Below are 24558 nucleotides of genomic sequence, written 5' to 3' on the forward strand. Positions count from 1 at the left end.
TTCCTGTCTTGGCTAACACTCCCCTAACACACACACACACACACACACACACACACACACACACACTTAAATCTTTCAAATCCTACTGACAATGGCATCTCCTCCAGGAAGTCCCCCTGGACTCCAGGGTGGGCTGTGAGTCCCTTCACGGGACTCTGTGCCCTCTGCTGCCTTCCTCATTAGCACTGTCCCCTGTCCCCCGCCAGAGATGGGCCAGTGTCCGAGGCTCCGTCTTGGGCTGGCAGGGAGAAGGCTCACAGGCACAGTGGGTGGAGTCCAGAGGACCACGGTCTGTGTCCACTATGGAGATGGGGTCCCCGGGAGGAAGAGGGGGATGCAGCCCACATGGGGGACAGGACGGGGAGGGGAAGCCTCGGGGCGTGGCTCAGGATGGGGGGGGACTCTCAGTGCGCTGTGTCCCCAGGCCGGGCCCGCTCACCTGGGCGTGTGAAGAAGATTTTGCAGAGCCTTCTGTCAGTAGTGTGCTGTCTCAGATCACCTTGACAATGTTCACCCTTCCGCCCCCAGCTGGGGGAACCCTCCAGAATTCCAGGATTCTGTCCCAGAAAAGAGGGAAAGAAGGACATGCACTCATCAGGCCCTGGTTCAACTCTCCTAACACCTATCAGCTCAGTTAAATCTCTAAAATGTGAGATATAGGCTGACCACCACCTTTGGAGAAATTAAGTGGCTTGTCTGAGGCAAGCATCTGGTGAATGGTGAGGCCAGAGGGTCTGATTCAAAGCAGATGCCCTTTCTACCCTCCAGGTGCCCCCTCTGGGGGGCAGGGAAACCCAGGGGCAAGATGGAGACCCGCAGCCCTGGCTGTGCTCCGGGGGCCCCGGGCTTCCAGAAACCTGGCCTCAGAGGCTCACCGAGACAGGAGAAAAGCCACCCGTTCTAACCGTGTTGCTCAAAGGGAGAGAAGCGGCAGAGGTGGGCAGGGGTCTCCCGATCCTGGGTCAGCCTGATATTCGACAGAAGGCCCCCCCCCACTTCTCACCCGGCCCTCAGCCCCAGAGCCCAGCACTGGAAGCCTCATGCTGGGCCCGAGACCGGCTGGTCCTGGGGGAGGGGGTGTCTCGGCACCTTGCCCACAGCACCAGGGACAGAATCCTGCACCTGTGAGGGAGCTGCATGGCTGTGGGGGCAGCTTTGCCTCCCTGGGCCTCAGTTTCCTCATCTGCCAAAGTGGAATAAAGACGCCCACTTTAAGGGACCACGGTGTGGCTAGAACGATGTCGTGGCACAGTCTTGCCCTTACACGCTAGGTCCCTTCCCTCTTCTCTGGCTTCCTTCCAAAAATGGTCCGCAGGAAGGCCTTTTTTTTTTTTTTTTTTTAATTTTTAACGTTTATTTATTTTTGAGGCAGAGAGAGACAGAGCATGAACTGGGGAGGGTCAGAGAGAGGGAGACACAGAATCTGAAACAGGCTCCAGGCTCTGAGCTGTCAGCACAGACCCCGACGCGGGGCTTGAACTCACGGACCGTGAGATCATGACCTGAGCCAAAGTCGGCTGCTTAACCGACTGAGCCACCCAGGCGCCCCAGGAAGGCCTTTCTAAAGTCAAGAGAGAAGGGGCGCCTGGGTGGCTCAGTCAGTTAAGTGTCCGGCTTCGGCCCAGGTTGTGATCTCGCTGTTAATGGGTTCGAGCCCCACGCCGGCCTCTGTGCTGACAGCTCGGAGCCTGGAAGCTACTTTGGATTCTGTGTCTCCCTCTCTCTCTCTCTCTCTGCCCCTCTCCCACTCATGTTCTCTCAAAAATAAGTAAACATTAAGAAAATTAAAGTCAAGAGAGACGGTCCAGCAGAAGGGGCCTGGGCGAAGGGAGGGGGGTGCTTTGTCTCTGAAGAACACTGCACTTACAGTCTGCTCTGGACTCACCTCTCTGCTCAGCTCTTAGTGGCTGTGTGGCCCCGGGCAGGGTAGTTAACCTCTCTGTGCCTCAGCCTCTTCACTCTGCCTCACCAGGTGCGATCACAGATGTGTGAGTGGCTGTGGAGGAACATTCCTGGGTTTTTTTGTTTTTTGTTTTTTTCCTTTGGGAATGTGGAGTGTGGCCAATGTCCCTTCCCAGGGTGACTGTCGGCTCGGGGTGGGGGTGGGGGTGTCTCTCCTCTGGAGGCGACGCTCCCAGCCACAGGATGGAGACGTGCCAGGGTGTCCCTTCTTGCTTTCTAGGATGGCTTCTGGGGCGGGGGGGGGGGGGTGTCGCTGAGAGGGACGGGCCCTGCCTGCATTTTCCTCTGCACCCAAGTCCTCTGGCCTGTGTTGGCCATGGAGGCGGGGTAGGGGCTCTGCCCTGCCCTGCTTGGGGTAAACCCTCTAAGCGGAAAATCCAAAGGGGCCTGAAAGGCAGCTTCTAGAGTGCTCCCTCGCTCTACGAAAGCTTCCCAATCAAATTGTATTAATTTGGCCTCTTCCCCTGGAGGCTAAAGTGAGAGTCAGAGCCCAAGTGGCCCCCCAGAGGGGGCACTCCAGCACAGAGGGAGGTGCTAAGGTATTGGGGCTTGGGGGTCGAGGGGGAAACCCTCGGAATAACCCTCTGGACGAAGGGGCGATGGAGTGCGGAGGTGGGAACGGGTGGAGGATGAGGTGGGCAGAGACCTGCCGCATCTCTGGCGTCTGCCCTGGGCCGGGTCCTAAGCACCTGCCCCTCCACGCTCCCGCGGCCCTGCCAGGTGGGGACTGTTGAGCAGGCGGGGTGACAGGAGGGGGCTCAGGGATTGAAGTGGGCGTGCTGAGGCCCGGCTGGGTCATAGCTTGCTGCCCCCGCATGCAGGGCACACAGTAGACGCTTAATAAACGTTTGTGAGTCACGATCGGAAGGCAGAGCTCACTCAAAGCCACCACACCTCTTCCCACTTGGGCCTGATGAACCTGAAGAGGGGGCCTGGCTGGGCCTTGGAGAAGAGCAGGGTGTAGGCAGAGCCCCGCCGGCCCTCCCAGCGCCCTCATGTGGGCCCCCGGCGGGGACGGTCGCGGCTGAACCTTGTTATGCCCACGTGTGGCCACAAGAGGTCGCCCCGCACCGCCAGCTGCAGCGAGAACAGCCTCCCAGAAGGCTCCTAGCGGTAGTGGAGGCCACTCAGCTTGGAGAAAAAGGACAGCACGGCGTTGCGTGCGGGGTGGACGGGACGGGGGCTGAACTGTGCCATCTGGAAGGTCAGCCCTTGGGCACAAAGAGGAAATGGGCCCAGAGAGGGAGTGGCTGGCCCCTGGGACACCCAGCCAGCTCATGGCAGAGCCAAGAGGCCCCCTCCCTGGTCTCTCCTCATGGGCTCGGGGACGGTTTACCATTGGGCGCACATGACAGTTAGCTTGCGCCGGGTTCCCCCAGACTTCCGGGCTGTAAGGAGGAGAGAGCATTGGGGAGGGCAGGGCTGGGAGATGGGGAATGTGGGGTGGGGCACACAGGTGGGACTTGACCGCACCCAAGGCCACAGTCCTCTTGGACTCCTTCAAGAGTCACAGACACGCACCCAGACCTCCTCCAACAGGGCGGGCCCAGCAGGTCACACTGGGGGTACAGCTCTCAGCCCGGTGGCCGTGGAAGCGTCGCCACGGGGGTAGGAAGTGCCCTCGGGGTTCTGGCTTAGCAGCTCTGCCCACCTGAGGGTCAAGGCTGGCCCCGGGTGTCGAGGCAGCTGGACCTTGCTGACAGGGTGAGGAGTTGGGCTTTACCCTGGGGCAGCGGGGGGCTGTCAGGCGGGCGTTAAGCTGGGGCACAGCACAGTCCTTCTGGCTGCCGTTGGGGGAGCGAGATGGGGGTGACGAGCTGGGTTAGGAGGCCCTGCCCTCCCGTGCACCTGCGGCATAGCCACGGCCCAGCTCCACCCTTGACTAGCAAAGCAGGTTACTTACTGGCTTCCGGCTGCCTCTCCCGAGTCCTCGTCCTCGGAGCTGGAAGAAGAGGCCTTTGTTCCTGGCTCTACGGCATCACGATCCCGCAGGAAGCTTCCGTGGCTCCCTCCCTGCTGACATGGGTGTGCCTCACCCAGCCCTAGCCCCAGCCCTGCCCCTCCCCACCCCCAGCTTCCTTGGCTACAACGCCAGACCCTGGGCCCTATGGAAATCCCTTCCAGGTCCAGCTCAAATGTCACTTCCTCTGAGAAGCCCTCTGGGCCGGTCTGGGTATCGAGGCTTCTCCCCGGCACCCCCAGCCTGTGGGATCTCAGCACTCACCAATTAGCCGGGGTTGTGGCCAAGGTCCCGGGGGGGGGGGGTAGGGAACACGCTTAGTGGCAGAGACTGGCCGTTTCGAGTCCCCGGGGCCCAGCAGCAGACGGAACATTCAGCAGGAGGGATGAGGAAGAGAGGAAAGGCAACCTGAGACAGAGAAACCAGCCCCCGTTCTGGAGCCTGTCTGAGCCGGGCGGCCTCACAGAGGCCCAGCTGGAGACGTGGAGGGGCTTGGTCTCTCTCTGGGGCAACGGTGTCACCCCTGAGCCGCACCTTCTCCATCCAAAACTCTTGCTGTTTGTCATCGAGTTCTTTTGGGGAGGAACTGGAGGCCCGTGTCCTTCTCCTCCCAGCATGGGCACGGGGGTTTTACAGGGGTGGGCACACAGCTCGGCCAGTGTGCCCGTGGTCGCCTGGAATGCTGTGTCCCCTCCCCGGTTTCTGCTGGGCCTCTCCAGCGTCCTGTTGGAGTCCCATGGCTTCTGGCCGAGGGCCTCCAGGGGCTCCTGAGCTGGGGTGGAGGAGGAAGGGGGGCTGCCCTGGCTGTGACAAAGCCGCCTGAAGGGTCCCAAGAGGAAGGGAGCGAGGGCCACGGGGATGAGTCCCAGGAGCTGGAGGGTGGTATCCTTGTCACTATGGAAACAGTGGGGGGGAGGCGGGCCATGGAGCTGGGTGGGGCCGACGACCTCGCAGGAGGTCACCCCGTCCAAGACACCGCCATCCCCAGCACGTGACGGGTTACCACACACTGTCGCCTCCCCCCCAGCTCGGCACCCTCGCACCATCCTGGTGTAGGCCTTCCCCCTACCCCCGGCCTGACCTCTCTGTGGCAGCTGGACTCTGCCACGTGGGTCCTGTCACCGCCTTCGTGGCCACCTGCTTCCACTCGTCGTCTCGGTGAGCGAGGCCCACAAAGGCCTGGCCCCTGCCCGCCTCTCCAGAGCCCCCTCTCATCACTGCCTCAGTCCCTTCCCCTTGCGTGGGACCCCACGTCCAGTTCAGTTCAAGGTCCAGCTCAAACGTCCCTCCTCTGGTCTCTGCGCCCCTCCTGGGCACTCCCACCCCCCAGGACGGCACTTTGTCCCCAGAGCTGTCCCCGCTGGCTCCCAGGTCTGCCCCACTGCAAGCTCCCGAGGGGGGTGGCGAGCATATCACACTGACCTGTGTCCCCCCGGCCCCGCCCCCGCAGAAGCCGGCACAAAGAATGCGCTCAAAGATCTGACAGAATGAATACACGGACAAGGACATTCACGTAATAAGCATTTATTGAGCACCATCTGTGTACACAACCCCGTGCGAAGCCCCTCAGCTCCCACAAGTGCTCCAGACTATGCATGTTCAAGGGGGAGACTCTGCCCGCACCGGGGCGATCGGGAAGGCTTGGGGGAAGCTTTCCGGGGGGCTTGGAATACACGTGTCCTGAACATCCACCGGCTTACCCGTGGCTCTGCCCGCACAGGGTTCTCCAGGAAGCTCCGTCAGAGTCCGTGTCCTCACTGAGGGCAGGGGCCACAGTGGGTGCCCATTTCCTCTGCGCAGGGCCCAGCACTTCCTCAGAGTTTGTCAGATATTTGCCAAGACCACCGTGACAGCAGGTGGAGCTGAAAGTGGTTGTCAAAGGCCAACCCAAGGGTAGGAGCCCAGCTGACAGTTGCCTCTGGCAGAGGCTTTAGCAACAGTAGCTAATTCGGGACCCCTTTCAATTGCTACTCCGTACCCTTCGCCCTCGCAATGACCTCTGGGGTAGGAGGGCAAGGACTTCTCCCCACTTTACACACGAGGAGAGTGGGGGCTCAGGAGCTGAAGGGACTCACTCAAGGCCACACGACTGGCAAGTGGTGGAGCTGGCACTGGAATTCGGGTCTAACTGAAAACCCAACACCCTCTCCCTGCTTTGCAATGCTCTTCCACCCGTGGGAACCCACTTACGCTGCTTCTGGATTTGAAATGGTTCTTAGGAACCAGGCCCAAGGTGAGTGACTTTGTGAATCCCAAGCATACCTGAGGCCTTCTGTGAGGAGCCTGGAAACTTGGCATCAGAACTCAAGGGACTAGGCTCAGCCCCTGACTCAGTCATCGCTGATAGCCTGCCTTGTGTGCCTGTTGCTCTAAGTTTCCTGGGAATTTTTCACTCATCCATCAACTGTCTATCCACCATCCATCCATCCATTCCCATTCTATCCATCACCCAGGTATTCATCATCCATCCATCCATCCATCCATCACCCATCTATCCTCCCATCCACCCATCCATCCATCCATCCATCCATCATCCATCACCCATCACTCATCCATCTATCCATCACCCATCCATCCACCACCCATTCATCCATCCATCCATCCTCCATCATCCATCCATCCATCCATCCATCCACCCACCCATCCATCCATCCATCACCCATCTATCCTCCCATCCATCCATCCATCCATCCATCATCCATCACCCATCCATCCATCATCTATTACCCATCCACCCATCCATCCACCCACCCACCCACCCATCCACCCATCCATCCACCCATCCATCCATCACCCATCTGTCCTCCCATCCATCCATCCATCCATCCACCCATCCATCCATATATCCACCCACCCGTCCATCCATCCATCCCTCCATCACCCATCTATCCTCCCATCCATCCATCCATCATCCACCACCCATCACTCATCCATCCATCCATCCATCCACCCATCCACCCATCACCCATCTATCCTCCCATCCATCCATACATCCACCCATCCATCCATCCACCCATCCATCCACCCATCCATCCATCACCCATCTGTCCTCCCATCCATCCATCCATCCATCCATCCATCCATCCATCCATCACCCATCTATCATCCATCCATCCATACATCCACCCACCCATCCATCCATCCCTCCATCACCCATCTATCCTCCCATCCATCCATCCATCATTCACCACCCATCACTCATCCATCCATCCATCCATCCACCCATCCATCCATCACCCATCTATCCTCCCATCCATCCATCCATCCACCCATCCATCCATCACCCATCTGTCCTCCCATCCATCCATCCATCCATCCACCCATCCATCACCCATCTATCCTCCCATCCATCCATCCATCCATCCATCATCCACCACCCATCACTCATCCATCCATCCATCCATCCATCCATCCATCACCCATCTATCCTCCCATCCATCCATCCATCCATCTATCCATCATCCATCACCCATCTATCACCCATCCATCCATCCACCCACCCATCACCCATCTATCCTCCCATCCATCCATCCATCCATCCATCCATCCATCCATCATCCACCACCCATCTATCACTCATCTGTCTATCTATCCATCACCCATCCATCCACCACCCATTCATCCATCCATCCATCCATCCATCACCCATCTGTCCTCCCATCCATCCATCCATCCATCATCCACCACCCATCACTCATCCATCCATCATCCATCACCCATCTATCACCCATCCATCCATCCATCCATCCATCCATCCATCCATCATCCACCACCCATCACTCATCCATCCATCCATCCATCCATCCATCATCCACCACCCATCACCCATCCATCCATTCATCCACCCATCCATCCATCCATCCATCCATCATCCACCACCCATCACTCATCCATCCATCCATCCATCACCCATCCATCCATCCATCCATCCATCCATCACCCATCTGTCCTCCCATCCATCCATCCATCCATCCATCATCCACCACCCATCACTCATCCATCCATCCATCCATCCATCCATCCATCCATCCATCACCCATCCATCCATCCATCCACCACCCATCCATCCATCCATCCACCCATCCATCCATCACCCATCTATTACCCATCCATCCATCCATCCATCCATCCATCCATCCATCATCCACCACCCATCTATCACTCATCCGTCTATCGATCACCCATCCATCCACCACCCATTCATCCATCCATCCATCCTCCATGATCCATCCATTCATCCATCTTTTCTTTACTCACTACGATGCATCTTCAATACATATCAGGCCTTGTGCTAGAGAGATAAGACATAGTCCCTGCCATCAAGTCAATAAAATGTTGCAGGTGTAGATACCATGACAGAAGATGTGGCATGCTGGGGACACAAAGCAAAAGTGTAGAAGGGGTGTCCAGAGGGTGCAGTGGGGAAGGTGTTCTGGGGGAGCCAGTCACTCTCACCACATCTCCGTTGTGTGCTGTTGGTGTGCAGGAGAGAACCCTTAACCCAAGGCCAGCTCCCGCTGCTGGCCTGTCACAAGTTCTCTATGAAGCCATTTCCCCACTGCTGCTGGTAGTGGGGATCCTCATGGAACCTACCTGGCTCACCTCACTGGGCCATTTTAAGGCTGGAGGCACAGACACAGCTTGGAGGAGACTTGGGTAACAGCAAAGTCCTCACAAGCACTTGTTACTGAGATTGTCTTCCCTGGCTCAGGATGGAAGGGTGGGTCTAGTCCAGCTGTTTGGGGTCCTTGGTCACCAGAAGTGTGTGTATGTATGCGCACCTGTGTGTGTGGTCACCCTGTCGTTCACGCTCTAGCCTGGCAGGGCCGACGTCTATAGGGGCCAAGAGGCCCAAGCGTGCGGGATGGCACCCCAGACTGGCCCTGACCCAAATCCTGGATCGGCCCTTCCAACCTTAAGCCACTTCCATGTCCGTGGCCACCGTGGCCCTAGTGCCCTACAGTGACCTTGGGAAGGAGACCGGGCCGGGGCCGGGGACCCTCTTTTTGCAGGTGAGAAAACGGGAGATCCGAGGACCAAGTGGCTCGTCCCAGCTGGCGGGCAGACCACTGGAGAGGTTTAAGCGCTGGGGCTCTCGCGTCACCGGCCTACGGTGGTGCCTCTCAATCTGTGACCCGGGGCTTCAGCTCTCTGTGCCTCGATGCCCCATCTGAAGAGAGGGGGATATTGGACAGTATCTCCTCACAGGGTGGATGTGAGAATTACGTGAGCCAGAGTTTGGAAAATGCTCAGTGGAGTGCCAGAACGCTTGGTGGTGCGGGAATATTATTAATACTAATTCAGAACTTTTGCCTCCTGGGCGCGCTCTCTTTCCACTCCCCACCCCCCTGCCGGGCCTTTCTAAGGATCGAAGACAGCAGCTGGCAGTGGGAGGTGGTTGCTTTAAATATGAGATGAGAAGAACAAAAGGAAAATAGAACAGGGTGGTGGCTTGTGGCTAAACTTTAACAATTCTCCTCCCCGAACTGGGGGAGGGTCTAAAGGACAGAATCAGATGCTGCCCGCTTTTGTCTTTAAGGAGCTAAAGGCCCTGCTTCACAGCTCAGTCGCTGGTGTGGGCTGGGACCCCACAGCCTAAGGGGACACCCTCCTGCTTGCCCGTTCTCCAGAGAGGCAGGAAGTAGGTTAAGCGGGATCCTGGAGCTTCTGTGCATCAGGTCTAAGATGACATTAAGTATCCACCAGATTTCTCCACAGGCCACACAGCCTGCCCCCTGGCAGTTCGCCCACTGCCTCCGTCACATGAGCCCCATTACCAAGTTCTCACACTGACTGCCCCAGCGCCCCATGCCCCCCCCCCCCCCGACCTCCCCTCGAGTCTGCGCAGGCCGTGTTGGGGCAAGGGGGCAATGTTTCATTCCGTCTGATCCGCTGGCCACTCACTGCTCTCGTAGGCAGAGGGACGGAGCCCTGGGGGTTGGGGCCTATGACTCGGCCTCTAAACAAGGCTGCCAACTGCCCCCACCCCGACTATGGCCAGCCAGGCAGAAGGGACCGAGGTGGTGGTGAGCCACCGAACACGGAGGGCAGTGGAGAGACGGCCCGCAGGGGCTGCGGGTCCCGCCTCTAAGGAAATGCCCGGGGCTGCTGTGGTCTGAGCAGAGGGCAAGGTGGAGACCCGAGGCCGGTGGGAGGCAACCAGAAGGCCCGTGAACAGAGCTTGTGCAGAGATGTGCGCGGAGAGCAGAGGCCCGAGGCCGAGGCTCAGGTTCTGGCCAGTCCCTTCCCAGCTGGACCCTGGGCAAGGGCCCTCATCCTCCCAACCTCAGATTCCTGATTTGTAAATGGGGACAGTGACTTACCGCCTGGGAGGTCTGCTCAGGATACAGGACATCGTGGTCATAAGGGAGGGAGCCCAATGCTTGCCAAGTGGGACACGCTCAACAGACAGCGTTCTCTGCCTCCGTGGCCCCCGCAAAGCCCTCGCTTTCAGCTTGCTCCCTTCCCCCGTGCCCCTATCTTGCCCTTTGGTCCAACTCCAGGCCAAGGCCTCCACCTCCCCGAGCATCTCGGCAGCGTTCTCGGGCCACCGGGGATCTGCACGTGCTGCTCCCACAATTGACGGCCCCTTCCCCCTGCCTCCACCCCTGGAAAAAGCCGAGGCCTAGCTCAATGCCACCTCCTCTGTGAGGCTTTCCCCCAGTGCCCTGGGCAGTGAGTTGCTCCCTTTCCCGAACCCCGCATTTCTCCGAACCCCGCCGGTCTCCTCCTAGCAGATGACTTAAACGCATCCTGCTCTTCTGTTCCTGGGTCTGTCTCCCTCCACAGACCTGTAGCCATTCACTGCCGAGACGGCACCTTCTTCATCATTGTGTCCCTCTCCTTTTCGGCACCTGTCAGCGCAGGCTTGTCGAACCCCTGGCCCCGAGCAGGGAGGCCCCCGTGAGGGAGGTCGGGGTGACCGTGGCTGGCCCCGACCTCGGGGAGCAGAAGGAAGAAATCCTTGGGAAACAGGTGCCACGGTGCCCGGTCACCTGACCCGGCCCAACAGTGACCACGCCCTCTGTGGCAGCAGGACGGGGAGGGCGGGGGAGGGGGCCCTACCAGCGGGATCTTGCCGAATTTCCACTCCGTCCCGAGGGGCTGGGAGTCAGGTGGGAGCAGCAGCACACGCAAGGGTGCACACCCAGACAGCAAGAGTGCACAGCACCGGGGCGTCACCTGCCCCGGATGCGGGCCTGAGACTCCCGACCCCCTCAGGAGGCTGGTGCTTTTTATCCCCATTCTGCAGACAAAGCCACTGAGGCACAGAGAGCTTAGGAAGAGCAGGGCTGGGCCCGAGCCAGATCCGTGGGCCTCGGAGCCCACACACCCAAGTGCCACCCCCACCACCTCGGCCGCAGGCTGCGCCAAGCCTCACTTGCTGGCACCCGCGGGTGTGGATTCACGGAGAGAACAGACGCAAAGCGGGCGGTTAGCAAACCGTGGCTATTCCAGGCCTCGGCGCCCCCTCTCCCGTCACTCCCGTGTGCCCCCAATCTCTCCAGCCTCGGAGGGGGGACCTCGACTTCTAGTTCAGGTCTGCCTGTCGTCAGCCTGGGACCCCGCGAGGCACCAACTCAGCCAGCACTTAGGTCCACGAGCGACCACTAGTCTCTCTGCCCAGCTGCCCTGGTCTGTGTGAGCAAACCTGGGCTGCCTGAAGCCACAATGTCCCGCACGTCTGTTGACAGATCTAGTCACGACTGGACTCAGCCTCGGAAGGGCATGGCTGGGCCAGGGGCCGAGACTCCCGGGGCCCCAGTGTCCCGCGTGGGCCAGCCCAGGAGGCCCCGCGGGGTGGGGAACAGAGGCTGCAGGGAAGAGGGGCCTGCTCTCCCTGGGGCCAGTGTTTTAGGGTCTGAGACTGGAATTGAGGGGCCGGCCCCTGAGCCGAAGGGGCTTCGTGGTCCCACAATGTGCCCCCCCTATCCTCAAATCACTTTTGCCTCCGTGTCTCTACTCCCATCACCCCTCGGTCTGGAGCAGCCCCTCCCCCAGTAAAGCCCCCTCTCCCTCAAGAGTCAGCTTTCGGGCCTCGTCGGCCAGAAGCCCACCTCACTCCCTGGGCTGGGACCAGAGGCGCCCCTTCTCCTCCTGGGGTGCCCTGTCCTATCTTTCACATCTGCTTGTAACGACTGGGTTCAAGTGTTCCTCCACAGGAGACTGTGGGCTCACTGAGGGCAGGCTCTGTGGCTTTTCCATCTCCGGGACCCTGCCCCTGGGCCCTGGCATCCACCAGCTGTTGAATAAACACCTTTGAACTGAAACCACGTTATGCGAGACTGATGGCTTTACGGCAGCTCGGTCTGGCCATCGAGGGCGTCTCAGTCAGCGTCCGTGTGGCCCCAGCGACCGCGCTCAGCCCCCACCCGGGACGGAACGGCGAGCGGCGGGGCCTGGGCGAGCGGGGCTGTGTCTGGGCTCAGGTTCCAGGAGCCTCGCTATTCAGCCAGAAGTCTCTCTGGGCTCCCGGGACCCACCGCAGCCCGAGGATACCCAGCCCATCTTCCCCTAACCTCAAGAGACTGTAGATCAAGGTCCATTTTTGGTCACTTTAATTGTAAAAACGAAGACATTTATATAAATAAGACCGCTGTGTAAAATAGGATTCACCCTTCTACTAAAACCCTTCTCCCCACGCTCAAAAAAGAATATAGAAAAGCCAGCAGAGATCAGAAGTACAAATCAGCATGCGGTCCCTGATGAGAAGTAACTGGCAGGCCAGGTTTCCCTGCCGAAACAGGCCTCGTGGTGAGCGCACTCCTGGCCCAGGAGCCTCGCCGGAGGCTCAGTGACACCCACGCCCTCTGCCACGGGAGCCCAAGTGCACAGCTGGAGGCGGTACAAAAGGTTTGCGGCCTGGCGGCTGGGGAGGGAGGACAGCACGTGGGGAAAGGCTGTCGGTCCTCACGCCAAAGCCGGGGACGACGGAGCTAGCGGTCCAATGAGAAGCAGAGGTTTGTTCAGCCTGGGGTTGGGCTGGGGAAGGGGCTTCTGGAGGGTCACCTCTTCTCCAGAGGACGAGGGGAGAAAGCTGCCAGTGTCCCTCGAGAGGACAGGCTCCTCCTGGGGCCACGTGCATATGACCGGTGAAGACAAGGACAGTGCAGGCCGGCGGGGGGGCGGCGGGGGCTCCCGGGAGGCGAGGGGAGAGCGGCCCCCAAGAGAGGTGGGGCTGGCGTGTCCTTGTGCGAAAAATCCCACCTCCCCACCCTCCTACCCTGTCACACCTCCCACCCCTCCCCTGCGTCCAGACCGCGCCCTGCTCTCCCCTTCGCGCGCTGGGGGCCTGGGGAAAGGTGTCCACGCGTTCACCTGCTGGGCGCGGCTCGGGAAACTGTCATCAAAGGGCAAAAGGAAAGACCCCAGGCTCTCCTTTGCAAAGCGAGGGCCTGCCTGGGGCCGCTCCCCATCCCTGCAGGGGACGGGGGCAGGGGTGGGGGGGGACGGTGTCAGGAGCACTTCCAGACACACACAGCCAGGGTCCCCCCGAAGTACAGGTACAGGAGGTTCTTCACCTCGTGTGTGATCTCAAACCCAAAGCCCTCGCCGATGACCACGTGCCAGGAGGAGCCGAACTTCTTGTCCATCGTCTCTTTGATCATCTTGGCGGCGCTCTGGAACAAAGGGGACGCTCATCAGATGGGAAAGGCTGGGGGGTGGGGCACGAGCCAACCCCCGCCTCCCCCCGGGAAGCCGAAGTCTTGGCGGGAGAAGAGCCTGCACCCCACTCTTCTGCCTCCTGCCAGGGGCTGGGACACAGGGACGGAAGAGCAGACCCTACCCCACCAGTCAAGAAGACACTGGCGAGGCTGGTCGAGCAGGCCCTGGTCTGAAGAGGGAGCCCTGGGTCGGCGTCCAGGCTCCGCCGTTCAGTGCCCGTGTCCGGGGTCGGCGCCGCGAGGCTGCGGTCGGGACTATGCGGTCGGGACCAAGAGCGGTAACGCGCGACAGCACTCCGCACGCCGTGTGCGGTCCTCGTCACTGCGAGGAGGTGTCAAGTTTGTCTCCAGGGAACAGAAAGGCTTTTCCCTAATGGGTCTGGGGAACTTCTGGAAGGGGAGTTGGACTGCTTCCCTCAGTTACGGCAACAGCCCCCACTCCTTCCTGTGCTGGCTCTTTCAAGAAGCTTCTTCTGAGAAGAGGCCTAGGGAGGGGCAGAGGACCCAGCCTCTGAGGGGGAGTCGGTGCCAGGCGCTTGGCCCGCGTCATCTCAGTACACACGTTCTCGCGGCCCCCGGGTGGGGAGGCAGCATCTCACTCCCCGTTACAGACTAGGAGACTGGGGCTCAGAGATGAGAAATGGCTTATCCGGGGTTAAAGAGCTCGGAAGGGCTGGAGACAGCATTTGAACTTGGGCCTGGGTCTGCCTCCCCACTGGCTGGGCTGTCGTGATGCTGACTTCTTTCTCACTCATCACCGGGCTGATGAATGACATTCCTGCGTCACTGCCTGTTGGCCATATCCCCAGCACCCAGAACAGTGACTGGCCCAAGGGATGGCGTTTAACATCTTTTTTTGGATGGATGGATGGACGGGTACGTGAATGAATGCCTGGGCCTCTGTTCTCCCCTGGGACGGAGCCAAGGGGGAGAGGTGCCCCATCCAGCAGACCCCCGGAGATAGGGAACACAGGCAGGGGCACCTGAAGAGCCCTCTAGGGCTGGGCATGACCACCATCAGATCAGTGCCCCAGAGACAGCACCAGCCTCTTCCCTCGCTGGCTTTCCTCGGGCTTCGAATGCTTCCAAGGAAGGCGCTAGCCAGGCCCCAGTAGGACTCTCTGGAGCTGGCTGTGGGGACCGGGGCCACTTGATTCACCCACGGGGGTCACCGAAGGCACAAGGGGCCGCCTGTACCTCATTGTTGTTGGAGAATTTCTCACAGGCCGTGACACACAGCTCCATGGTCTCTACTCGCATCTCCTCTGGCATGTCCGAATGCTAGAGACGGGGCAGGGAGACAAACAGAGAGAGGCATAGCCCACGAGCTGGCCTTCTGGGCTGGCTTCGCCGTCCCAAGCTTAAGGCACGGACATTGGGTAGCTGCCCTGGCACGGCCCTGGGCAAGCCCATCTCCTGACTCGGGGCGTGCAGCTGGGACAGAGGGCATGGAATCTGGCGAAGCCGAGTGGGCTTTAACGCCCGGGCCCCTCTGCAAGGGCACGAAGCTTCCGGCATCACGCTCCAGCCAACAGACACGGGGAGAAGGCTGGCCCGGGCAGGAGAGGATGCCGGTTGCGGAAACAGTTTACATCGGCCCCAGAGCACAGCTGGATCTCAGCCGGAAGGGCCTGGAGAGACAGCTCCGGGTTCTTCCTAACGCTGACCGCTCTCTCTCATCCACTTGGCCGGATCCCCCTCCTCCTCCTGATTTCGGGAGGGCCCTGGGCTTCGTCCCTACCCTGTCTCTTCGCCAGCAAGTTCCTCTCCAGGAGGTCCCACCCTGTTCCATGGCGTCGTGTATCTTCTACGTGAGGGTTCTTACATTTTCGCTCCCAGCTCTAACCTTTTTTTGGGGGGGGCTCCGGACTCCTATGGCCAACTCTCTACTTGACAAGCTGACTTAGACGTCTAAAGGATAACTCGACTTTCCCCACAAACCTACACTTCCTCCTCCTTCCTTTTCTTGGTAATTGACACCATTTTCTCTCCTGAGTTCAGGGGAAAAAAAAAAAAAAAAAGTCCTGGGAGTTATCCTTGACTTTCCTGTCCTCACACCTGGCACCCAACGCGCCAGTGGGTTCTACGGCCTCAACCTCCAAGATGCGTCCTGAGTCTGAACGTGTCCACTTCCACTCCGTGACCTGGGCCCAGCCGCCCCCTCGTCTCCCTGGGCCTCTGCAGTAGTGTCCTCACGGGTCTCCCCACCTCCACTCCGGTCCCCTAAAAATCCATTCTCCTTACAACGGCTGGAGCGATCCTTCGAAAACATCAAACGCGTCCCATCACCCCTCGGCTTAAAACATCCGCTGCTCCCTTCGGGCCCAGGAGAGCGTCCACACTCTTCACCATGACTGTCACAGCGCCTGGCCCACCTGTGAGGTCTGGCCTGCTGTCACTCTGGCACGTCCCCCCACCCGCCTCGGCACTCGTCGGCCTTCCTTCTGTTCCTCCAAAATGCCGAGCTCACTCCCACCGCGGGCGTTCGGGGCTCGCCGTTTCCCCTGCTTGGCACGTGCTTCCCAGACCTTTGCAAGGCTGTCTCCCTAACTTCATTCAAGTCTCTGACCGGAGAACTCTGTCCAGAGGCTAACCCCTACTCTCTAGCCCCTGACACCTGCTTTCTCTCTCTTGATAGCACTATTTACCGGAATTACGCTCCTTAAAACTTTTCTTCCTGTGGCCCAGGCCTTTGCCTGTCTTGCTCGCTACTGCACCCGCAGTGCCTAGAAGAGAGCCCAACGTACAGTAGGTGACCTAAGTAAGTACTTGTCGAGTGAATGAAGGAACGAAGGAATGGAGCGCTGTCGACTCTCAGACCTCCAGACCTGAGCCAGGAGAGCCCTTAACTTCCTCCTCCTGCTGTCCTGCAGGGAACGAGCTCTCTGCCTCGCTTCGAGGCGGCGTGGGCCCTGCTGGCCGCCCTGCCTCCCTGCCCCGGGGCTTACCCTGACCAGAGGGAAGGTCTGCAGCCGCTTATAATCAGCCTCATCTTTCTTCCCTTCTGTTTCTCCCATGATCCTTCCACCGTGACCCCCGGAGGGAGAGAGTGGTGCTGGCACTGGCAGTGAAGACCACACCCTGGAGATTCAGGAAGCAGGCCCTGCCAACTGGGTGGGAGCAGAAAATGTCTTTCCTCAAGGGGTGCTGTGGAAAACAGGAAAAACCAGGAGAAAGAGTTGGCTTTCAAACCATACATCACAAATTAGAAATGTCTCACTGACAACTTGACACCTCCCCGTCTTAACTCCTCCGCATCCTTTTCCAAATGGCCAGCAAGTCTGCAGACGGGAGGATGAGTCAACGCGAGATGCTGGGACCCGGTGCTTAAGAACACGCTGGTATGCGGCTACAAGCCCACACTGTCATTATCAAGACAAATACTGAGTGCGGGCCAGGCCGAGGGTGGAGCCTGCAGCTTGCAATTAACGCACGCAGCTTTTCTGCATGCACACGTATGTACACGGTCCTTACTCCCCAGCACACGTAGCTGGAAAGGGAAATGTCGGGTCAGGATCAACAATCCCGGGCTTATGTGCAAGCCGGAGCCTCTTCCACGGGTCCCTGATCTGCGGAAGGAATGGGAACAGTGATGGTCCGTGTCCTCCTCGGCTTGCCCGGCTCCCAGCACTTCCTGCCCCCTCCCGCTCAGGCCTGCCTGGTCCAGAAGCTGTAAGGCCTGGGCCTCCTGGTTCTACTGTTCCCCAGCAGTGTGGCCTTGGGCCTCAGGGTCCTCACCAGGAACCTGGGGGCAGCCACATCTATCTCGTGGGGCTGTTACGAGACTCAGATGAGAAGGCACGTGAAGCTAACCCAGTGCCCAGCACATGGCCACATACACGAGAGACTGTGTGTGGATATGAATGGAAAGTTATAAAGCCTAATACATATGTTTGGATTTTTTTTCTTTCCAAATCTAGCTATGTAAAAACAGATGGGACTTTTCCTAAAGAGAGGAGCTGGGTCCTAATGTCTGTGAGCACTGCTGGAAATCCTGGTTGTTTCCCCTTATTCTCCAATTCAATTTGGCCTGTAATTCAAGGGACTTTTTCTCTCAGAAGAAGGACTCACACAAGTGCCTACAACCCACCGTGCCGCGAACCCTGCTTAACCATCCACATTGGACACCTACAAGCAAATGATGTTACGCCAGCGTTCCTGACGTTTCCAAACTGGTTTGTTTTCACGGCACGGCCGCCGAAGCCCGAAAACGCCTAGCGTAGCAACTAACGGGCAGTCGTGACAGGTGACGTCTGTCAGGTTTCCTGTCCCTAGCGCCCCACTGCTACAACGCCCCTGCGAGTTAGGGCCTGCACCAAAGGAGGCGTAAAGCTGCTCCTCCACTGGCCTGAGGTCTCAGCCGGCGAGCGGCAGACCTGGGGTTTGACTCTGGGCGCGGTCTCCCGCGTGGGCCCCCTCTCTCCTTCCCGTGGCACCGACACAAGGTAGGCGCCCGGTGTGCCACCACCAGCGCGGGCCGTGTGATCCCAGCAGCGAAATGCACGTTTGACGTCTGACCGGTCGGTGGCGACCGTTCTCATGTGGACTCGACCCGCGTGTGGCCGAGCACCGAGCCTTCCGCGTGCTTTTTCCGGGCTGTGCTCTCAACCGTCTCCGTCTCTCTGGTGCTTCAGAAGCCCTCGGCGCCACCCCATTTGGTGGGCTCCCTCGAACGAGGCTGGAAGCCTGCCGCCGACTCCACCATCCCGCGACACTGGTATTTTCTGGTTTCCCGGTGGACAGACGGTTCCTCTGAGCTCGTCAATTCTGGGCACCTGTACCACTCAGATATTAGCAGTTCTGGTTCGTCTCTACAGAGGAGTTGGCGAATGACCAGGCACGATCTCACTGGACTTTCTGCTAATGTTTCTGATTTCACAGAATCCAGGGAATCGTTTTGTCTCTGCTCGTTAATGGCAAGGCCTGTCTCCAATCCCATCCTGTCCTGGCTTTCATAAAGGCCACTTGCTTGCTGCCTCCTCCCCGTTATCAAGGTGCAACAGAGGTGACGATCAAAGGATACGGGCTTTAAGGTGTGTTTACCTCCCAAGATTCTCAGCTTCAAATGCTGAAGCAGGCGCTGAGGCATTTCCCACCTAAATACTGAATTAAATATTTCAATCCGATCCAGTGCATCCTCGGGGCTCAAGAGTGCTGGCCTGGCGTGGCCTGGAAGGGAATTCAGTCAAGGGTGTACCTGCCTGCCCTTGGGGAGGGCGGGGGCTGGGGCTGCTGGGATTCTGTTTCAGCATATGGAACCCTGGTGAACCAGACTCAGAGGTCAGAGATATTACCAAAGTCCATTCTTCAGGAACAAAGGGGAAAAAGCCACCGGGACAGGTTTTTTGTTTTTTTTTTTTTTCTTGGAGGGGGAAGGGCGTGGGGAACCGCGAGGTGGGGTATTTAGGCTTGAAGGCCCGTTCTATAACCAAAATGAATTTTGTGCCCTCCGTGCTTTGCAGCCCTGTGCAAGTAATTTAACCCGAGCCTTGGGTTCCGCCTCTGTGCAATGGGATGAACCCGTCTTCTTATTCTCAGAAAGCCACTGCAAGCACCAACGGTATGTATGTAAGGGTGTGGAAACCGCAAAGCTCTGTGCACTATTCTCATCGCGCTGCTCGCGCTGCCACCCTGGCGTCGGCCAGCACGTCTCCAACATTATTCAACCGCGCTTATTAAGGACCTCGGTCGCAAATGCCTTTTCCTAACCACTGCCAGTGCTTCTGGGGATCCAAAAGGGACGAGACTTGCAGGATAAAAAGGAACAGTTATAGATGACGTGCTTCCAAATACAGAAAGGTAGGAGAATCTTTTATGATGCTGTCTCATTATAGTACAGCTACAGTCATTTGGCCACGGTTGAAAGCCCGCCTGGAAGAATGCTGCCAAAAATAGCAGACCCAGAGGTTTTAATAACCTTATCAATCTCCCGTGCGAATGAGTGTGTGTCTGACAGCTCTAGGCCAGAAAGAAGTCCCATCAGGCCTAAAAGAGGGCCCTTTAATAATGTAAGTGTGCCCACGGCCAGGGTGCTTGAATCTGCTGGGCACCAAAGCTCAACCTGTCCTAGGGACGTCCTGGTGCACAAAGCCAGTGGCGGCCTCGCCCTGTCTCCCGTCCCTTGTTCTCCTCGCCCAAGGACGCCTCCGAACGCTTGGCACAGCCTCGCCCCTGTCTACTGCGAGGCTACGCCCGGGGAACGGGAGGAAAAGACAGGGCTCTTTCTGTCACCACCTTGAAAAACCCAGCGCCCCTTGTCCCGCTGTCTGTGCCTCATTCTTTCGGACACTGACCTCAGTCACCGTGTATTGTTTTGCTCCTGAAGCACTTGGGAAGAATCCTTAGGAGGGTTAAGCGGATGTGAGAGGGGTGGGGGGAAAATGAAGGACTCTGGGAATTAAGGCCGAAAGTGTCTGCCAGTGCCCCGGAGTGGGGGTGGGGGCAGCCACTCAATGCCTGGAACACTCCTGGCTTGTGCATCTCGGAGCACCCCGGGTCACCACCGCCAGGATCCGAAAGGTGGGAGGGCACACTCAGAGCAGGGCATGGGGGTTGGTGGGTGCAGGCTCCGCGGGCAGGTCTGAATTCACATCTCGTGCCTCAGACAAGTGTTTCTCTCTCGGAGCCTTCGTTGATCTCGTCTGGAAATTGGGACGAAGAACAGACTACCTCACAATGAGCGTCAGCTCTTGTTACCGGTGCAGTGAGAGGGGGACCTGCGATGTCTTTCTTCATATACGAGCCCACTAAACACCTAAACGTTCAGCCAGACAAACCAATAGTTACTGAGTCCCCACTCTGCAAGCCACGCTGTAAGCACTGACGGACAAAAGTCACAAGGAAAGTCTGTGGAACACAGCTGGGGCCAGTGGTAGTTGGGGGGGAGGGGGGGGTACACCGGGTTTTCATTCATTGTCTCCTTTCATCCAGTAACAACCTGTGAGGGCAGCATCCACTCCCAGTCCTCAGATAAGGCACCCGGGGCTCAGAGAGGTTTGGGGGCTGGCCCAAGGGTACTGAGCCAGCAGGGACAGAGCCAGGACCCAAACCCATATCTACCCTTCTAATTCTACCTTCTAGGCCTCTTCCCCGGTCACAAGCAAGTAGGAGAAAGACAGAAACACAAGTAGTTTCAATTCTCGGCATCTGCCAGTCCAGCCACCTGCCCGGGCACGTCTCCTACTTCTAGACACGTCGGGGGGACACACTGGGTGCCCTGGTCATACGCCCCGCCCTTCCCTGCCACGTTGACCCTCTGCCTTCTGGCAAACACAGAGCAAAGCTGGCAAGGTGAGGAGAAAGGAGGCTAAGGGAGTGAGGGCATTCATCCAAGATGCTGGGGGTGAGGTCAGGAGACAACACGGGAGACCCGGATTTCACAGATCAGTTTCAAAGGGGGAAACAAACACAGGATTGCGTTTTCAAGTTACGCTGAGAACATTAAACACATCATCTACTATAAATGAAGGTTTTAATAGTTAGAAGGAGATGGTTGCAGAATAAAGGACAGTCCTCAGAAAAGACAGTTACTTTCCTCTCTCTCTCTCTCTCTCTCTCTCACACACACACACACACACACACACACACACACACACACACACAGGAAGTTGCTGCTGTTAGTGTTGTTTTTTAACACTGTCCTCGTTTTTTCTCGTTTTACTGAGGTCTAGTGGAGACTTCTGATGTGCCTTAGACCATGGGGAGGGAGGGAGGGAGGAAGAGGTGGGGGAGATAAAGACATTTTCTTTATGTGTAACACGACACACTAAACAATATTGACTCACGTGGTCCCCCCCCACCCCCGCCGCCGCCACCAACATACCCGAATTTGGATGAAATCCCAAACCTTTTGTTCAAGATGCAAAGTACAACAAAAAGTCACGGCCATCACAGCTATTAGCTCCAAGCGAGCACAGATGCTCACCACACACAGCCGACTACGCAGTTTGCCGCCCCTCTCCTTCCCGCTCAGGAGAACAGATTCGAATGTGAGGGACGAAGAAGGACATTATTCCAGAAATAACTTGGAGTTGGCGCTGATTGGTTATTATTATTCTCTTTTAACCATTCGCAGCTGCGAATTACTGGTGGCATGTCACAACCAGCCACGACTGAGCAGTTGTGTCGCGAGTCCAGACAGTCACCTGAGGCTGAAGGGTCTTCTCTCTTCCCCTGTAGATGCCCCAGGGCACTAGTCCAGCGTCTGACACATGGCAGAAGCCCGACAGATATCTCTATTGTCGTTAAATTAGATTTCATTTGCTCCCTGAGAAGCATCAATCCATTTGAGTATCAAATCCATTCGATCGGATTTATTGAGCACTGACCAGAAGCAAGGCAACAGGACGGGTGTTCTACATCCAGGATCTCACTTACTGCCCCCTGTCCCCAGTAACTCTGCTACACAGGTGCTATTATCCCTACTCTTCTCGTGGCCACGACGGCCGAGAAAAGGAAAGTGACTTTCTACCCAGCTAGTAAATGGAGGAGCTGGGACTCCCTCACTATATAGGACTTCAAGATTAGGCTTTTTCGATGACTCCACTTTAAGCAGGAGACAGTCTCTGCTTTCAAGGGGCTTATGATCTGAGAGACCACCACATACACAAGGAACTATGGTTCACGACAGAAAGCAGAACATGCCACAAGGCAGATGCAGAGATAGAGGCAGGAGGAGAATTCTAGAAGGGGCAGGGGAGAGGATGGCAAGAAACGCTTGGTGGCAGGGGCAGCCTCTGAGTGGGAATCCTGGCAAGCGGACAAGGTGAGGAAGCCGTTCTGGGCAGAGAGATGAACAAACACAGTGACTTCAAAGCAGAAAGCTCAAAGCATTTTCTGGGAAAGTCCAATGGTTCAATCTGGCTGGGGACAGAACCTGGCACAGGAGAAGGGAGAAAAAAAGGCTGGGAAACAATGCTGGGGGTGGGTTTGTGGAATCATAGAAAGGCCCTATAACCTAGGCCTGAGAAGCGTGGACATTTTTAGTGGGGAAAGAGAAACGCTTTGGAAGTCTCTCGGGGGTTGGTGACATTGCATTGTTTTCAGGCAATTATTCTGGCGGGCTGGGTAAACAGAGAAGAGACTGGAGGTAGGGACACCAGTTAGGAAGTTACGGCACTGGCTCAGGTGATCTGAACCAAACTGGCCGCTTCTGGAATGGAGATGTGAGATCCTCAAGGAGGCAGCATCAAAGCAACTTGACAACTGCCTGAGTGGGATGGGACGGCAGAGTGAGGGAGGATGGCCATGCCACTGAGAAAGATGGCATGTCGGGTAGGACAGACGGATGGTGAAGAAGCGGGCCGGTCTGATTTTAGAACTACGGAGTGTAAGTTGCTCGTAAGACGCGGCGAAGAAAAGCGTCTCGTCAGGAGTAGGTAATCACCGAATCGCACGTCATCAGGCACAGAAGGGAAGGTACTGAGTCCAACCACCACGGCAATATATCACGCACTACCCTCACCCCCACTCCAAAGCATCCCGAACCATGAAAGCCCAGGAAAAAGATCAGAGCATGGGATCTGGATTTCATGAAGGAATGACGGCTGATAATAAGGGAACTGATGACACTTCTCAGAGGGGGAAAATGTGGGGAAGAGACAAAGGAAGTGAAGTCACAAATGCGGAATCTACATTGGACCAGACTCTTTAAGAAACAAACAAACAAACAATTCAGTTTATTTATTTTGAGAGGAGGGGCGAGGGGCAGAGAGAAAGAGAATCCCAAGCAGGTTGGGGGTATCCAGCGCCGAGCCCTAGGAGGGGCTCGAACTCACCAACGGTGAGATCATCACCTGAGCTGGAATCAAGAGTCCTACGCTTAACCGACTGAGCCACCCAGGCGCCCTGGACCAGACCCTTCATACTTCAATTCCTTATCCTCAGAATTCCCCCCAAGGCGATGTATCCTGATTTTATATATACTCAGACTGGAGTCCAAGGAGGTTAGATAACTTGCTAAGGTCCTGTGATTGGGAATTCAAATTAGGTTTGTCAAGTTCTGTTCACTACACCCATGGGTAGCACATCCTCAGGGAAGCCCATGGTTGGATCAAAAAGCACATCCTAGAACGTCAGGATCGAAGAGGCCTTAGAGATTATTCCAACCAACTTCTATTTACAGACGGGGAAACTGAGGCCCAGAGAAGGAAATGACCAGCTTGGGGTCCCAGCACGTCACCAACGGCCCAAATCAAGCGTCCTGGGCCAAGGCGATGGCGACCACCGGTCCAGCCGCGGGAGCGGGGAACTGCTCCGCGAAACGTGGGGGGAGATTAAGGTCCTGGGGGAAGTCGGGTCAGGGAGGATGGGGGACCGCGCAGCGTGACGGGGCTTCGGGTGTGTGGGGGAAGGAGCGCCCCGTACAGTCGCCACAGCTAATCGGTCACGGCCCATTTCCCAGGTCCCCGAAGTGAGGGGGTGGGGGTTGGGGGGACCGGGGGCTGGGGACCATCAGGCAGGAGACTCGAGGTGGGGCCTCCGCGGTGGGCGAGGCCCCACCCGTCCCGCGACGCCTCGCGGCCCCGCTTCGGGCCGGCCCTCCCCGCCCGGCTGCCCGCCGCGCCCCAGGGCCTCACCTGCTCCCGCGGGGGCCGGAGCCGGGGCCACAGCTAGCGCACCCCCGCCAGGGTTGTCAAGGAGCGAAACAAGAGTGTCTTAGCAACAACAAGGAAGTCCTGCCCCCTCGCCGGACGTTGACAGGGGTTTCACTTTTTATTGGTGAATAAAAGTGTCAATCAATGTTAAAGGCCCCTACAACGTCAGGCTGGTACGGAAAGGGGCGTGGCTAGGGGGCTGGGGAGGCGGAGCTTCGGTTATAGTCGTCTTAAGTGGGCCTGAGGAGCCGGGGAGGTACGGAAGTTCTCGTCTTAGAGAAGCAAACTGGGAAGAGTGGTGTTACTTCGGGCGCTTCTTTGAGCCATTTGAAATTTACAAGTGCAATTTGTTGGTGTCCTGACCCTAAGATACTGC

At 57.8% G+C, this 24558-nt stretch overlaps 1 protein-coding gene across 2 annotated transcripts; it reads right to left on the reverse strand.

Moving 5' to 3' along the window:
- Positions 1–12463: 12463 nt before the first annotated feature.
- Positions 12464–24258, reverse strand: DNAL4 (dynein axonemal light chain 4). 2 transcript variants are annotated; one of them, XM_042947834.1, is made up of 5 exons: positions 24165–24258; positions 16536–16734; positions 14785–14868; positions 13444–13542; positions 12464–12791 (listed from the first exon to the last, which is right to left on the reverse strand). In XM_042947834.1, the coding sequence occupies exons 2-5, from the start codon at positions 16602–16604 to the stop codon at positions 12714–12716; spliced, it is 330 nt and encodes a 109-aa protein (XP_042803768.1). In that variant the 5' UTR covers positions 16605–16734; positions 24165–24258; the 3' UTR covers positions 12464–12713. The 2 variants fall into 2 exon arrangements, with proteins under 2 accessions (XP_042803768.1, XP_042803769.1); XM_042947835.1 differs by having other exon boundaries at positions 12464–13542.
- Positions 24259–24558: the final 300 nt, after the last annotated feature.

This window comes from Panthera leo, chromosome B4 (genome assembly GCF_018350215.1).
Source record: "Panthera leo isolate Ple1 chromosome B4, P.leo_Ple1_pat1.1, whole genome shotgun sequence".
NCBI lineage: Eukaryota > Metazoa > Chordata > Mammalia > Carnivora > Felidae > Panthera > Panthera leo.

What these genes read in the sequence shown, in the direction of transcription:
- DNAL4 (XM_042947834.1), bottom strand. Translation starts at nt 16,604, where the DNA reads ATGGGAGAAACAGAAGGGAAGAAAGATGAGGCTGATTATAAGCGGCTG. An exon ending in AGACCTTCCCTCTGGTCAGG is followed by an intron (nt 14,869 to 16,535) that starts GTAAGCCCCGGG and finishes CCCCGTCTCTAG; the next exon opens with CATTCGGACATGCCAGAGGA. An exon ending in AATTCTCCAACAACAATGAG is followed by an intron (nt 13,543 to 14,784) that starts GTACAGGCGGCC and finishes CCTTTGTTCCAG; the next exon opens with AGCGCCGCCAAGATGATCAA.